We start from the raw sequence: 15137 nt of genomic DNA, 5'->3' as shown, positions 1-15137 counted from the left end.
AGATCCATTCTGCTCTGTTAAGTAATTCTCATGAATATACATTGGCTGTTGAGGCTGCTGAATATACCAGAGACTGATGCAAAATAAATCAAAAGCGGCAGAAGCAGAGTGAGAACAGAAAAAAAGGAGAAGCTCCAGAAACACTCCTGACTCCAGCATCTTGCAGAGGAAGAAGAGGAAGCAGGAAGTCAAGCTGGTGACTGAAAGACATGAACATGAGCACTGCTTTTTGCTACTCAGAGCTAAGAGCTTAGAGACTGCCTCTCTTTGCTGCATCCTCTCACATGGCACATAGAAACACAGGAAGTTGCCTTATATTGACCTCTGGGTCCATGTGGCTCAGAATTGTCCACATCAGGGTTTCCCAAACTTGGGTCTTCAGCTGTTTTGGACTACAACTCCCACCATCCCTAGCTAGCAGAAGCAGTAGTCAGGGATTATGGGGATTGTAGTCCAAAACAGCTGGAGACCCAAGTTTGGGCAACCCTGGTCTGCACTCTCTCCAGGGTTTCAGGCAATGAACATTTCCAGTCCTACCTGGAGCTGCATGGCATTGAATGAATAAACTACAGCCTTTCACCCTGGAATTGCTTTCCACAAAATGACTTTAGAAGACTTTAGAAGGCGATCAGGCAAACACATGGAGGATAAGGCTATCGATAGCCAGTGTCCAGGATGGCTGTCTACTTACCTCCAGGGTCAGAGGCAGTAGGCATCTGAATACGAGTAACTGGGGAACAATGGGAGGGCAGGGGCCTTTCATTCATCACCATCTTGTAGACTTCCCAGGGGCATCTGATTGGTGGTTGTGAAAAAAGTGTGCTAGACTAGATTGGCCATTGGTCTGATCCAGCAGGGTTCTTCACAGGTTCTTTCTTACATTCATATCTGTCATTTCAAAAGATAACCTAATGGAACACCCCCCACCCATAACAGGTACTTCTGTTTAAGTTTTCTGGTTATTAAAAAAGTGGTGTTCCAACCCTGATGATAGCAGTGAAGCTAGAGTGGGAAAGTATTCTTGTTTCCTGTAGATCCTCAAGGCCAAACTAGTCTAGAGTTTTGCAACTGAAATACAACTGCTGGAGATAGTAAATTTAAGCAGAGATGAGCACCAGAGGTGAGCTGGTGCTTAACCCTTTTGCCATATGCATCCCCCCCCCCCGATTAATCATCCCCTGCCCTCAGTGTCCACATAAATCATTTCCCCCTGCGGCTGGGAAAGGAGAGGGAAATATATTTTAATGCTGCAATCCTCTACCCTCTAACCAGACAGTAAACCTCACTGAACTTAATAGCGCTAAGTAGATATTTAAGGCACACCTTTAAGATGTATTTTCAGAGCCAGGAAATCATATCCACACCATGTATTCAAAGCATTCTGATACCACCTTAACAGGCATCTCTCCCCCGCCCCCCCAATTCCTGGGAACTGTAGCTCAGCACCTTAAACTACGGAGACATAAATTTTTGACTTGTGTAAGTTCCCTAGCACCCTGTGGAAGTTGACCTGATACCACATCAACCAAGTCTGTGTTGTGTTTGTGAAGGTGGTTCCTCTATGTATCCCTGGGAATTGGTTTAGAATTTATGTACTGTAATAGTCACAAAATTTATCCCTATTTTTTATTTTCATTCACTCACACTTACTCTGATTTTTAAATAAAATGTAGGGTATTCGTGTATTGGAATTAACAGAGAGATGGTGAGAATTCAGGCTTGCTTTCTGCATTCCTAAATCTTCAGGATCATTTTCAATATGTTGCATTGCATCTGCAGACTTTTATTTGCTTCTTTTTCAATAAATGAAATGCAGTGTGGATTAGACTGTTGTAATTACGAACGCTCTACTCGTTTCCAGGGCTTGTCACTTGAGTCATTAATATAGGATGGTAAGTGCCTGAGCTGGTAAGCCTCATAATATAGTTTCCAAAAGGGAATACCCTACGCTCCTTCCATTGGTTTTTTCTTTAATATATCTGAGAATCTTAGCAGTACATGGGCATTTTTCTTTTAAAATGAAAGTTTCCATTTAGAACGCTGGACAGGAATTTCAGTGGGGAGAACAGCACAAGGTAGATGAACTTCGCTGGTAAAACCATGATTTCTATCAAGGAGATCCTATCAAATGAAGACAGAGTCAAGTAATTCCAGGGTGTTACATATGTGCAAACATGGAAATAATTAGCAGCAAAAGTCTCATTTGGATTTTTTGGTCACTTGGACTCCTAAATATCTAAAGGCAAAGTGTACCAGGGAGACACCCACAGATTAAAGACTTTCAGTTGTTCTCATTGGTCTATCTTGTCCCATAACCAATCAGGATTCTCTGGGGAAAGCCACATGCTTTAAATATATGGTGTGTATGCAACATATGTCAATTCACACGTCAGACTGGTTCACACAGAGCCACTAATTTGCATGTTGCAACTTATATGCATATATGCAAAAACAATAGCTAGAATTTATAGAGAAATACCATACAGGGGAGAGTTCAAGACAGGGCTGCTGTTTAGGATCTTGTGATTCTCCCACAAGGTCCCAACGAATGGAAAGATCTTCCCTGACAAGCTGCCTGCTGGAACTTTGTAGCCTTCTGTTTCTTTTCTTTAATTTAGAACACCGGGTGGTGGGTGCAGAGGTCTCTTGATAGGAGCTTCTGATTTCTCCCATTTCCATGGCAAACATTTTTGGGTTCTGGTCAACAAGCTCTGTAGAGCTGTGTGACATTTTAACTTCTTGTTGCAGAATCCAGGCTGTGATTCATGGTAACCCTTTTATTTTGGTGCTTTCCCTGCTGCTTCTAGCTTTTTGCAAAGACTCAAGGGGGTGTGGGGGGGATAGAAGCCATGGGATTTTCCTGTTCCTGCCCTAATCTGCAACTTCCCCCATTTTCTGAAACTTCTGTTGACAGCACAACTCTAGGAGGGAAATGCTCTGCTTCTCCAGTGCCATCCCTCCAATAGGAAAAATTCCCCACAAGGAGTGGAAGAGTTAAGGCACCAGAGCTCAAAGGACCCACCAATTATGCCTGTCCCAAGGTTCCCTTCAAAATATTTCCCAGAATCAGGTGGTTAAGGATCTGAGAGCTGCCATATTAATTTCCCACAATATCCACAATATCTCATCACCTCAGGGCAGTGTGGGAACTTAAAATGGCAGCCTTTGGCTGCTTAGCACTGATGAGAGTGCTACTGTCTGCTTTTGCCATTGCCACCAGGTGAACCCACCACCACTCTACCCACAAAGTTGAGTCTGGCCAGATGGCCTTAGACATGGAACTGGCCCCAGGGGTTAAGGTATTACGTTGCTAGAGACAGCATGTAGAATGTTTGTCTTAAGGGGGCACCAAAAACAATAATCTTGTGACGATTCCAAAGCACAACAGTAGACAGAAAACAGTAGAACAGGTTAAATTCAATATAGGACAAATGAAAGACCTGACCTTATCTGACTGGTTTGCTCATCAATAGCATCAACGGCACTTTCCACCGAGCTGAGCAAGGACTGAATCTGATTGGCTGTCTCCTTCAGCAGGAAACGGGTCACAAACTGGTCCACATTGGTTCCTCTTTCATACACCTGGGGAGGAAGAAGAAGATAGAACTTGCTGGAAAACTCCCAAGCTGCCTGAATGAACAACATCACCCAAAGAACATTTCCTCCATGAACTGCTGTTTTCTTTTAAGAAAGGTAAATGTAGAAATCTGCAGCCTTAGAAGGAAAACAATATTAAGTATGAATCCTATCAAAGTGAAAAACGTCATACATTGCTATGTATTGCATTCTGTCCAAACAATCATGTGATATTACTATGTGAAGATGCACCATCTTTATGTACCTTCCTCCAGCTTTTAGGGTACATGTCCATGTGGGATGCTTTTCCTATTTATACCTCCATCATATTTAGTTCTCACTTTGCTATCAAGATGACAAAGTCACTCTGCAATGACCTTTCCCATCTGGTATATTCCAGCAGATTTGGGCTACAGTTCCCATCATCCCTGACTATTGGAAATCCTGGGGCTAATGGGAGTCGCAATCCCAAAACAGCTAGGGGCACCAGGTTGGGGAAAGCTGCTCTAGAGATGGTAGTAATACAAGTAAAGCAGACGAGGGAGGCCAGCAGAAACAGCAGTAGTTTGCATACAGGTCTGATTCACGCTGCACAAAGGTAAAAATGGTTGCTCCACCCACTTCTGCTTCTGGCTCCCACCTGCCACTGGCATGTGGCCAGGGAATGCTGGAAAAGGTTCCCCCACCCCTGCTATATAGACTTGCCTAGTAGTAAGTGCTCCAGTGAACTCAATGGAACTTACTTCTGAATAGAGGGCACTGTGGAGCCTCCCTGCACCCCATGTATTTCTCACTGCAGTGCTGTTTCTGTCCCTCCTTGGGTCAAAATCTAAAGCCACTAAATCTAAAGATTTAGCTCCCTCCCAGACAAGTGGCCTTAGTGCTGCCCAGCACTTAGGGGCCATTAGCACACACTGGCCAAGCCCAGAGCATTGGAATGGCAGAACAACGTGACGGGCCTGAGGAGGAGGTAGGCAGGTAATATGTCATTTTGTTTAGCTATAAGCCGCAACAAAACAAAAAAAGCAGAAAGAACGTTCAGATTTGAGCCACAAATGCAGCTCTTAATTTCCTGGTTACCAACACAAATAAAGAAAAATGCAAAGTAACAGTACTGAACAGCAAAAAACATGCAAGGTGTAACAACATTCTTCTCGCAACAAAGCTCAACAAATAAAGGGATCTTTATAAAGTGGACACTGAGCAACATCATGGACAATATCCTCTGTAAGTTTCACAAAATACACAAAGACACTGTTTCAAGGTTAATTCCTTAGAACTTGAACTTCTTACTCATCCCTGTTATATTCTGTTTCATCTTACTGGGATGCAGAGGAATTCAATTTTGTTTGTACTTTAATCCACATTTCTTGAATCAATATGCAAACTAAAAGATGGTTGTTCTTCAAAATTTGGACTCCTTCAGATTTTGCAATGCCGTTCTCCAGCTGAGGCATACAAGCATGCAAATGTTATGGGGGCAATGTGCAGAACAATGCCTTAGTTCATAAATGTAACATCCAAAAAATGCTTCGTGCCAGTTAAAATGGCTTGCAAAACTGTATATTAGTCAAAACTGCATACAAAAATGTGTTTACTAGGAGAAATTTGCACTAAAATGCTCATGAAGCTTCATGAAAAAAAATTAAAAAGAGGGGGGGAATCACAGATTGATTTGGAAATGTGGATACCTGAATTTAAGGCTGAAAAACTGAGAAGCAGAGAAAACAAACTTGACAGACCCATCTATCCTTAACCCACTACATGGCAGTTAACTGGCCCTTTCTATAAGGCAATGTCAGATTCCAGGAGGCCTCACAAGACTCCCTTGTTCTCTGGTCTCTAGGGCAGGAACCAGGTGTGCATGATCTGTGTAGCACTGAGCCTGAAATGAAAGCCCAGCTCTTCTTCTCTTCCTGCCAAGAGATCTGTCTCCTTGCTTTCCCTGAGGATCCGTTTCTCTGACGGATTTTTCTGTGTGCATATCTGATTATATTTACATGCTGCCCATTCTGCTTGGCGAAGCCAAGATCATCAAAAGGGGGAGGCTGCTGACTCTTGACAAGTCCTCAAGACTTGGCTACTTCCAGCAACATTGTTTGATCGATCAATGTTGTGTCAGGCTTCTGCTTCCCTTTGCGTTTTCACTCTCTGTCAGGAAGTCACTGTCAACTTTCCGGTTCTTTGCTTCTTTGTGGTTTGCTACTTGACGTATGTGCAGTAAGAAAAGTTTCTGCACAGGTGCAAAGTAATAATACTTTTCCCCGAGATGTTATGGTCCATAGCAGAAAAGGGTAGGGTCTAAGGTTGCATAAAGCTGCAACCCTACGGAAGCTAAGCAGTTTAGGTCTGGTGAATGTTTGACCTGATGGTCAGCCACCATGGATGGCAGCCAAGCTTGGCTACTGTTCAAAAGTGAAACTACTGCCCTCTGCCCATTGCTAAAATGCCACCTGGAATGTGCCAGCTCTGATATTTTTTTAAGCAAGTTGGAATCCATTTATTGAATACTGTACTGCTGAGTGAATTTGTTACATGCCCAGAGTTGGCTTTATTTATTTAATCTTATAATGAATCAAAATATTTGCATTATTATAATATCTATAGTGGTCTAGTTTGTAAAATGCCATTATTTTATCACAGGGCTATTCCCAGTGTTCATCATATTTGATTAGACCCACTGATTTCAATTAATCTCCTCTAAATATAACTAACACTGAGCATTACTCATAATATCAGCTCGCTTATAGGCCGAGTCAAACATATAAACAGATCCACAAAGTCATATACATAAAAAAGTTAAACTTTGTAGTTACCAAACTAGGGAAAGTGGACACTAGGAAACAGGAAACAGAGATTGTCAATTCTGGCAATTAATACTTGTCATGGATGCTTTAGTTGAGATTCCTGCCTTGCAGGGGGTTGGCCTAACCTCCTTCCAACTCTACAATTCTATGATTCTACAATATACTTTAATATGCTTTTTGTTGTATTTGATTTGTTATGTGTTTGGAATGTATCAAATAATACTGAGGAGGAATGATGATGATGATAATTCCGTTTAGGGGAAATTTTGTTTTAAAATAATGTCATGCAGTGAAAAAACTTTTGAGCACAGAAACATACGAGGATTGGTTTGCTTTTTGCTTTTTAATTTTTTTTTTAAAGCAGCAGGTAGCTTAGTGGAACTAGAAATTGCATCTGAATCAGGAAGAGACTTGAAAGCAAGTGTGTGTGGACTGCGGTAAAGGCATTGTGATGGCCAGAGGAAGGCAGCTGGATTTGCTTACTGTGTGGACTGCTGAGAGGAGCTATCCAACTCCTGTTTATACATATTTTTATGCAACCTCAGTTACAGATGGGGCAGGGGAATTGGATTTTGTTCGCATTTTAATAAGCAACTACCTAATTCGTACTTATTGAATCAATCCAGGAACCAAAACATAGCTATCCTTCAAAATTCACACTCTTGCGGATTTTGTAATGCAGTTGCATGACCGAAAATATGTACAAAAATGCAGATATTTAGGAGGAAGTGTGCATTAAAATGCATACATTAAAAAAATACAAAAATGCTTTATGTTGGGGAAAACGCTTGTAAAAATATTTCTGTAGATCAAAACTGCATATAAAAAGTGTATATTGGAAGATATTAAAAGAAAACTCATTAATACTCAATTAAAATTGTGTTATCTGCAGAGCTCTAGGGCAAGCTGCCTGACCTGTTGCCAAGTTAACTGGAAGTCTTTTGGGAGCTTTGCACTAAAACACTGGCAAATTTTCATGATTTAGTTTATTATTATCATTTTTCAAATTGCTACAGAATTCACTTTAAAACTGAAAAATCTAGATACCGAGGGAAACTGAAACTAACAATCCCTTCCTGCTGTCCGCCCCACATGCAAACATTTGGTCCAGCTATTGTTACAAAATGAACAGAATGTTTGCAATGCACCTTCAGCTTTAATGCAAACAGGGAGTTTGGATGAGGGAGAGAAACTCTCTAACAGATTCACCGAGCAGGATTTTAGTCCAAATTAAATATTAACATCCTGCTCAGTGGATGGCTGGAGTGTGATATAGACACATTGTCCTCCCTGCCAGCTGCAGCAAATAGTTCATTATTAGCAGACATTTTTACAACACGCCCTCCCCCCTTCGGGCTTTTCAGCAAACTCACCATTCCAGATTTAGGACAACATATTTGATGAATCTGAGCAGTTCTTTTGAAGTGGAAAACGTAGAGACCATGTTTATTGCAAATTAGCAATGCTTTCTCCTTTGTGCATTGAGATACAGAAGCTGCCTTGCCTTCACCACAGTGGAACAAATCCCATTGAGTCACTGTGTTTCATCCACCCACTGTCGCCCAGCCTGGTGTAAATCACATCATTAAATGTCCATATATTTGATCAGGGCTTGGCTGGGGCTCAACCCGCAGGTGACTGAAGGAAACCAATCGGAGCCGAGTGGATCAGAGCCAGAGTGGGTTGGATAGCTACCGACTGACCAGGGAAACAAGACCCACCAATTGCTTTTGAAGCAAAAGCGCCATAGGAAAGAATCACCTGCCTGAACTTGCGTATAAAGACCCTCTTTTAGCTCACCACAGTTCTCTTGCCTTGAAGAACTGACCCCACTCCTCTGCTTTTCCCTCCACACTCCTTTCCTTTGTGAGTCTTGTTGTTTTTTATAGGCCCAATGGCAGAACCCTCCACTCCACTCAGCTTTGGGAAACAATGAAAAGCAAAATAAATATATATAGTAAACTAATAAATGAACGACTGAGTAAGTGAGGGAGACCTTGATTGCATTCCCTACTCAGCCATGAAAGAGATGAAGGACCATCGTTCAGTGATATGGCACAGGCTTTGCACACAAAATATCCCAGGTTCAATCTGCAGTAAAGGCTGGGAAAGTAGCTCACCTGAAATCTACTGCCAGTCAGGGCTCGCCCACACAACTGTTTGCCCCATGATTCCTAGGCACAGATTTGAGAAGTTTCTCTTTTGTTTCCCCGCTTTCTCTGGGAAAACTTGCTGCTTCCCGCTGTATCACAACAAATGTTAATCCACAGAAACCCCAGTCAAGGTTTGTTCCAATTCAGCAGTAAACTGTGGGCTTTGCCAAGGAAAGTGGCAGGACAAAACAAAAACCTATCAAATCTGTGCCTAGAAATCATGGGACAAATGGTAGTGTTGATGAGACCTCAGTGTAGACAATATACTGTGACAATACTGTCTCTCCTCCTCCTCCTCCTCCTCCTCCTCCTCCTCCTCCTCCTCCTTTCTCAAGCCTATTTTGTAAAAGTGTGTATATTTTCCAATACAACCTACCATAATGACCTCTCTAACATAGGAGGCAACTATTTTTGTGGTGGCCACCATTTTGAATTTCCCCAGAATGTGCCTCAGACATGAGAGCAGGACTTTCTGGGTACAAAATGACTGAGATTCAACTCCCTCACACCAAAACAAACAAATAAATAATGCTGATTGCAAACTAGTTTCTGTCAGTTTGGTAGAGCCCTAGATTCTGGTTTGTTTGTTTAAACAAAAAAACTGAATGTCGCAACCATTTCACCTTGATCTGTGCATGAAGACATGCTTTTAGTCTCCTGTCTCTTCTGGAATTCTTCTTCCTTGGAAGTGAATCAATCCCACAGCATCCTACACTTTAATACAAATACAGTATCAAACCGCAAATGTGCCACTACATAGATAATTGAATTTGCTCTTGCTGCACAAATGCAACTGGATTTTTATATATGTCATCCATGTCAGAATAAATTGAAAGGAAAAGCGTTCCTTAGATCTCCAAGATTCTCTTAGACAGGAAAGGCTTTTCTGATGTGTTCTGGATGCCTCCTTGCAGAAGACTTGCACACTCATACAAGAAAGATGAAATAAGCAAAAGAAAACGGAGGTGACTGAAGACCTACAGATTCTTCAGCAATTAAATGGAAGCTTTTTGAATTCACACACTGTCGCTATTAATTTGATGTCCCTCTGGATTTATCTGTGCTTTTGAATTAATCCTAGCCCGAATAACTAAGCAGGTAAAAAAACCTGCCCTTCTGCTATTCTGCTACAGCAAAAGCATTTACTGTATCTAACATGTTTTATTTGTCAACTTAGTTATATAGGCTAGTATCAATTCAAAGGCACAGCAGCCCTCAGTGATCCAGAGACATCAATTCAGAGGGGCAGGTAATAAGCCACAGAGTGTCGATTAAAAAATCATTATTACTGTAATATATTTATTTATACCCTACCTTTTTCCCTGGCAGAGACTCAAGGGGGCTTACAGATAACAATAATAACCCAATCATTAAAATACAATTAAACATCGATAGAATTAAAACTATATATAAATACAGACACAGAAATATATTTAAACCATACAAATAATTACAATAAAAACAGCACCAGCCCTTTCATTAAGAGCAGTCAATTTCCAAAAGCCTGTTGGAACAAGAAAGTCATCACCAGTCAGTGGCAGTACAAGAAGAAGGGAGCCTGTCTAATTTCTCTAGGGAGGGAGTTCTAAAGTCTGGGAGCAGCCACGGAAAAGACCCTCCTCCCAGTTCTGCTATAATTTTTGTTTACCTGTTTAAGAATCTGTGGGCTCACCTCCAACTGCCTTGAATTATTTCACATTTCTTACAGGAGTCTGAAGTTCTCCTGCAAGGGTACATTGGCTGCAAACCCTTAAAGAAGTCTCCAGAAACCGCAACTGGTAGAAAATATTGCATTTGTTCAAATATAGCAACATATAGGATCTGAAAACAACCAAATAAATGTATTTAGCTGAAAGGACAGGGAAGTTCCCCAAGATCGGAGGGACAGGGTCCCTCCCCACACTGGGGTGGATTTCTAGGCTCCACCTGTGAGCCCACAGCAAAGAATTGGAAGACGTTCTTTGTGAACCTGCTGTGGTATTGCTGGGTTGGCATTCACCCTGGTGTTCTTGCCAAGCATCAAGGGACCCAACGTCAAGGCAACATAGTGGAATGAAGAATGCTCTTAACCCAAAATTGACTCAGGTACTTACCCCCCCAGATCTCAACTCGTCTTTCCTGCTGGGATTGAAAGCCAATCAAACCAATCAAAAATGCCATTCCAAGAACAGGACTCCTAGAAATATGGAGTAGGCAAAATAAAGAGCTCCAAGGCCAATCAGGGATTCTCCCCAAAATTCCCACTCAGCTCCCAAACCGGCAATTAGCAATGCCCATACTGAGCAGAGAAAGCAGGAGGGCACTGCAAAGAGCAGGGAGGAGTGTTTGGGGCGGGACCAATTTATAAATCCTGGCCTTCTCCCCCACCCTGATTGGCCTGTTGGCCCACCTGACCCTTCCCCAACTCCTCCCCCATTTTGAGTCACCTTCCCAGTAGTGTTGGGGTGTGGCAAATTTGCTCCCACTTGAGGGTGCGAGTGGCATTGTTGTCAATTCCTTTTTGTAGAACTAGGAACAGCCTTTTACCTGTAAATCTAGGTGATCTAAGGAGTGCTGTTCCTGTCCATTTAATTTAACCAATATAGTGTGGTGCTGGGGGAGGAATCCAGTGCTAAACAGATATTTTGAACTTCATCATCCTTGACCACTGGCCGCATTGGCTGGGACTGATGGGAGTTAGAGTTCAACAAAATTTAATAATATTAAAACTACTACTACTTACTACTAGTAATAATAATAATAATAATCTGGAAGGCCACAAGTTCCCCACACCTGAGCTGAGCTTCTTGGAGAAAGATCAGATGTTGTGTTCTTCTTCTTGTTGTTGTTTTTAAAATTGCATTGATTATAATTCCTCAGCTTTCTCATGTATAGGTAATATGATTAGAGATTAACACCCTCAACCCAGCTTCCAAAATTGGGGAGGAGTGACAATTTATTTTGACTGCAATACTGCAGGGTCCGGGGAGCTGTCAGCAGGAAAGGGCAGGGGCTTCAGACTAGTCATAGGGAACATTTATTTAAAAGTTTGACTGGGGTCGGGGTGGGGTGGGGAGCAAGGAGAAAGTGCAAAGATGGAGGAGAGACTTATGTTTTTATCCTTAGCTATTTTTAATAACTAAACTAAGAGAGATAATAACAGGACAGAGATATCACTCATTATAATTTATTTGAACACATGCACAGGCAATTTGAATAATCAAAGCTTCATACATGCAAATTGCTCTGGGTTTATGACAGAAAAGATTAACGGAGGTCTGTTGCCATGGTAACCTGTGGAGGCACACAGATCTCAGAAGAGCCAAGGCTGCACTTCCACCTTTCTATTTAAAACAAAGCCAGAGAAGAAAGGGAGGGAAAGAAAGGCAAGGAGACGACTGGAAGCTTGCTGAGGAGCACATTCCACATACAAAATAATTCAGGCAACTAATTGCACATTCTTTTAGCACTTTAATATCTTGCTGCCAGGGGGGAGGGGAGAACTAACCCAACTTTTTCTCTGTGGTGTTAAGTTATGTGTGGTGGCCTCTTTGGGCGGATGATGCCATTTCAGGAAATCCATTCTGTACAATGTAGGAATCAGGGCTTAAATGTGGTGGCACCATAACAGACTCATTTTTGTATGTAGTTTTCCCCAATGTACGCAAACTTTGCAAGCAACCTTCCCTAATTTGATTCACTTTTGTATTTTATTTTCACCAATGTAAGCAATTATATGCAAATTCTCCTCAAATACATGTGTTTATGTACATGGGGGAAGGTAGCTGGGGAACTACTGTTGCCTCAAGTTCTTCCATGCTTCCTGCCTTTGTAACCTCTAGTCTAGCTTGACTTATGTTTGGTTGCTGTAGCTTGGAATAAAGTTGTTAATCCTAACCACCAAGTGAGTCCAAGTACCGAGTCTAAGATAGGGAGCCAGGACAGTACTGAGCATCTGGCAACTTAGAAAATGGTTGGGGATTTTATGACCCTCCAGATGTTGCTGGATTCCAGTTCCTATCATCCCCAGCTATTGTGGGGAATGGTCATGAATGATGGAGGTTTCCCATCATTGACTTAAGGTAAAGGTAAAGGGACCCCTGACCATTAGGTCCAGTCGTGACCGAATCTGGGGTTCTGGCGCTCATCTCACTTTATTGGCCGAGGGAGACAGCGTACAGCTTCCGGGTCATGTGGCCAGCATAACTAAGCCGCTTCTGGAGAACCAGAGCAGTGCATGGAAACGCCGTTTATCTTCCCGCTATTTATCTACTTGCACTTTGATGTGCTTTTGAACTGCTTAGGTTGGCAGGAGCAAGGACCGAACAACGGAAGCTCACCCCGTCGCGGGGATTCGAACCGCCGACCTTCTGATCTGCAAGCCCTAGGCTCAGTGGTTTAACCCACAGCGCCATCCACGTCCCCATCATTGACTTAGGACACTTCAAATGTGATGCCCTGTGACAGTCAAAGCAACTGAGTCTGAAATTTTATTCCCCCCTGCTGCAGCAGCATGAAATGTAATTCTGATAGTTGCCTTTGGAAACTTTTCTGAATTTCAAATATTTGCAATTAATAATAAACATAAATGATTAATATGTATGCTGGGAACTGACTTGGATATCTGCATCAAAAAGTTTTAAGCTTCTCATTGCAGTGACCAAACTTCCAACTTTCAGCTCTGCATAACAATATGCATTTCACAATCCTGATTGTATCTCTGAGCCCTGGTCTTTGTTTTGAATTATATTTACTGACTTGAGCGGGAATCTGGCAATGTTGCTAGGAGAGGAAAAACAAATAAACTCTTTCCCCTTTCTAGGAGCAAGATACAATATGCTGCTGTCAAAGGCAATGAGACGCTTTATGCAAAGAAAGATATTTGTGAGAGATTGTTGCCCTGAATGTTTTTTTGAAGGAAGATAGTTTTCATACATTCAATTGAGACTAGGGATGGAGCTAGAGATAATCTTGAAGCTTAGTTTACCTACATGGGTTTTTTTCCCCTAATTCCTGTTTTGCTCCTTGATCTTGACAAGAAGCAAAATTTTCCCTTGAGTTCCACTAAAAATATAAACAACTTGCACGTTATGTAAAGGTAAAGGGACTCCTGACCATTAGGTCCAGTCATGACTGGCTCTGGGGTTGTGGTGCTCATCTCGTTTTATTGGCCAAAGGACCCGGCATACAGCTTCTGGGTCATGTGGCCAGCATGACTAAGCTGCTTCTGGTGAACCAAAGCAGTGCGCGGAAATGCCGCCGGAGTGGTACCTATTTATCTACTTGCACTTTGACGTGCTTTCGGACTGCTAGGTTGGCAGGAGCAGGGACCGAGCAACGGGAGCTCACCCTGTCGCGGGGATTCAAACCGCTGACCTTCTCATCGGCAAGCCCTAGGCTCTGTGGTTTAACCCACAGCGCCACCCGCGTCCCTAACTTGCATATTATATGCATCATTATACATATTATGATATACAAATATTCCATGCATATGCAGTCCAGGTTTCCTAAAGTAACCTTATATAAACAGATACATACAACAATGCATATAACACACACTCTCTCTGTCTCTCTGTATCTATATCTATATAGCTAATATTATTTAATTTTTTCTGTGTGTTTATCATTATACTACAGAAATATCTAACAGCATGGGATTTGAATCATAGAATTATTGAATTGTGATGTTGGAAGGGACTCGGAGAGTCATGTGGTCCAAGTGCCTGCAATTCAGGACTCTCAACTAAAGCACATATTTGTCCCTACTGAAATTTATTTTGTTAGTTTTGGCCCAGTTCTCCAATCTGTTGTCAACATGAATCCTGATTCTGTCTAATAAATAAAATATAATAATAATAATAATAATAATAATAATTTTCCAACAAAAGATTAAAAATACATTAAAATATCACTCATTAAAAACTCCCCTAAACATTAGCTACCCCTTTTATACGTATTATACTTAGAATATATTGGGGTGCTTGCATATTATTTGATGGGCCTTGAAAAAACCCACAAAACTGACAATGCCAAGTGGCTCAGACAAAAGTAGACTCTCGATGCAGGGGGCGGTCTAATGGGAACAAAGAGCCACTAAAATAGCTGTATAAATCTGCTTAAAATACATTCCTCTTCCACCTCTAATTAAGCCAAGAGAAATATTTCCAAGCAAGTGAACTGGTGCAGTGGATAGTGAGTGGGATTTGTAATCAGAGGAACCTGCATTCAGATCTTGCTGCTGTGCAATCAAGGGCAGAGTGAGATGACAGCAAAGTGGGGCAGGGAAAGGGGGTGTCTGCAGAGAGAAAAACCAGGGTGGAGCTTAGAGTGCTCTTGAACTCCAACTCCTATCAGCCCAGGCCAATATGGCAAATGGTCTGAGATGATGAGAGTTGTAGACCAGCAACACGGAAGGTCACAGTTTCCCTATCCTTGTAATAGAGTCACCTCCAAACATTTAACTGTGGCATCTAAAAGAATATAAGATTGGGATGAGGCCCACTTCAGTGGGAAAGTCATTCCATGATTGTGGTGCCACCATTGAAAAGGAGATTTAAATGTCAGTTCAGGGTATTCCAGGGCAACTTTGAAGATGAAAAATAAATAAATGATGAATTCTTCC

General features: G+C 41.9%; 1 protein-coding gene across 1 annotated transcript in view; it reads right to left on the bottom strand.

Moving 5' to 3' along the window:
• The window catches only part of NECAB2 (N-terminal EF-hand calcium binding protein 2), a 139639-nt gene that overhangs the window by 26964 nt on the left and 97538 nt on the right, over positions 1-15137 (bottom strand). The window contains exon 6 of the mRNA XM_081920389.1: positions 3446-3582. Within this exon, the coding sequence (XP_081776515.1) occupies positions 3446-3582 (137 nt within the window). The remainder of the gene's footprint in view (positions 1-3445; positions 3583-15137) is intronic.

Source organism: Podarcis melisellensis, assembly GCF_964234715.1.
Source record: "Podarcis melisellensis genome assembly, chromosome: 8".
Taxonomy (NCBI): domain Eukaryota; kingdom Metazoa; phylum Chordata; class Lepidosauria; order Squamata; family Lacertidae; genus Podarcis; species Podarcis melisellensis.
The sequence above is the reverse complement of the archived record's forward strand: the minus strand, read 5'-3'. Positions and strand labels throughout refer to the sequence as shown.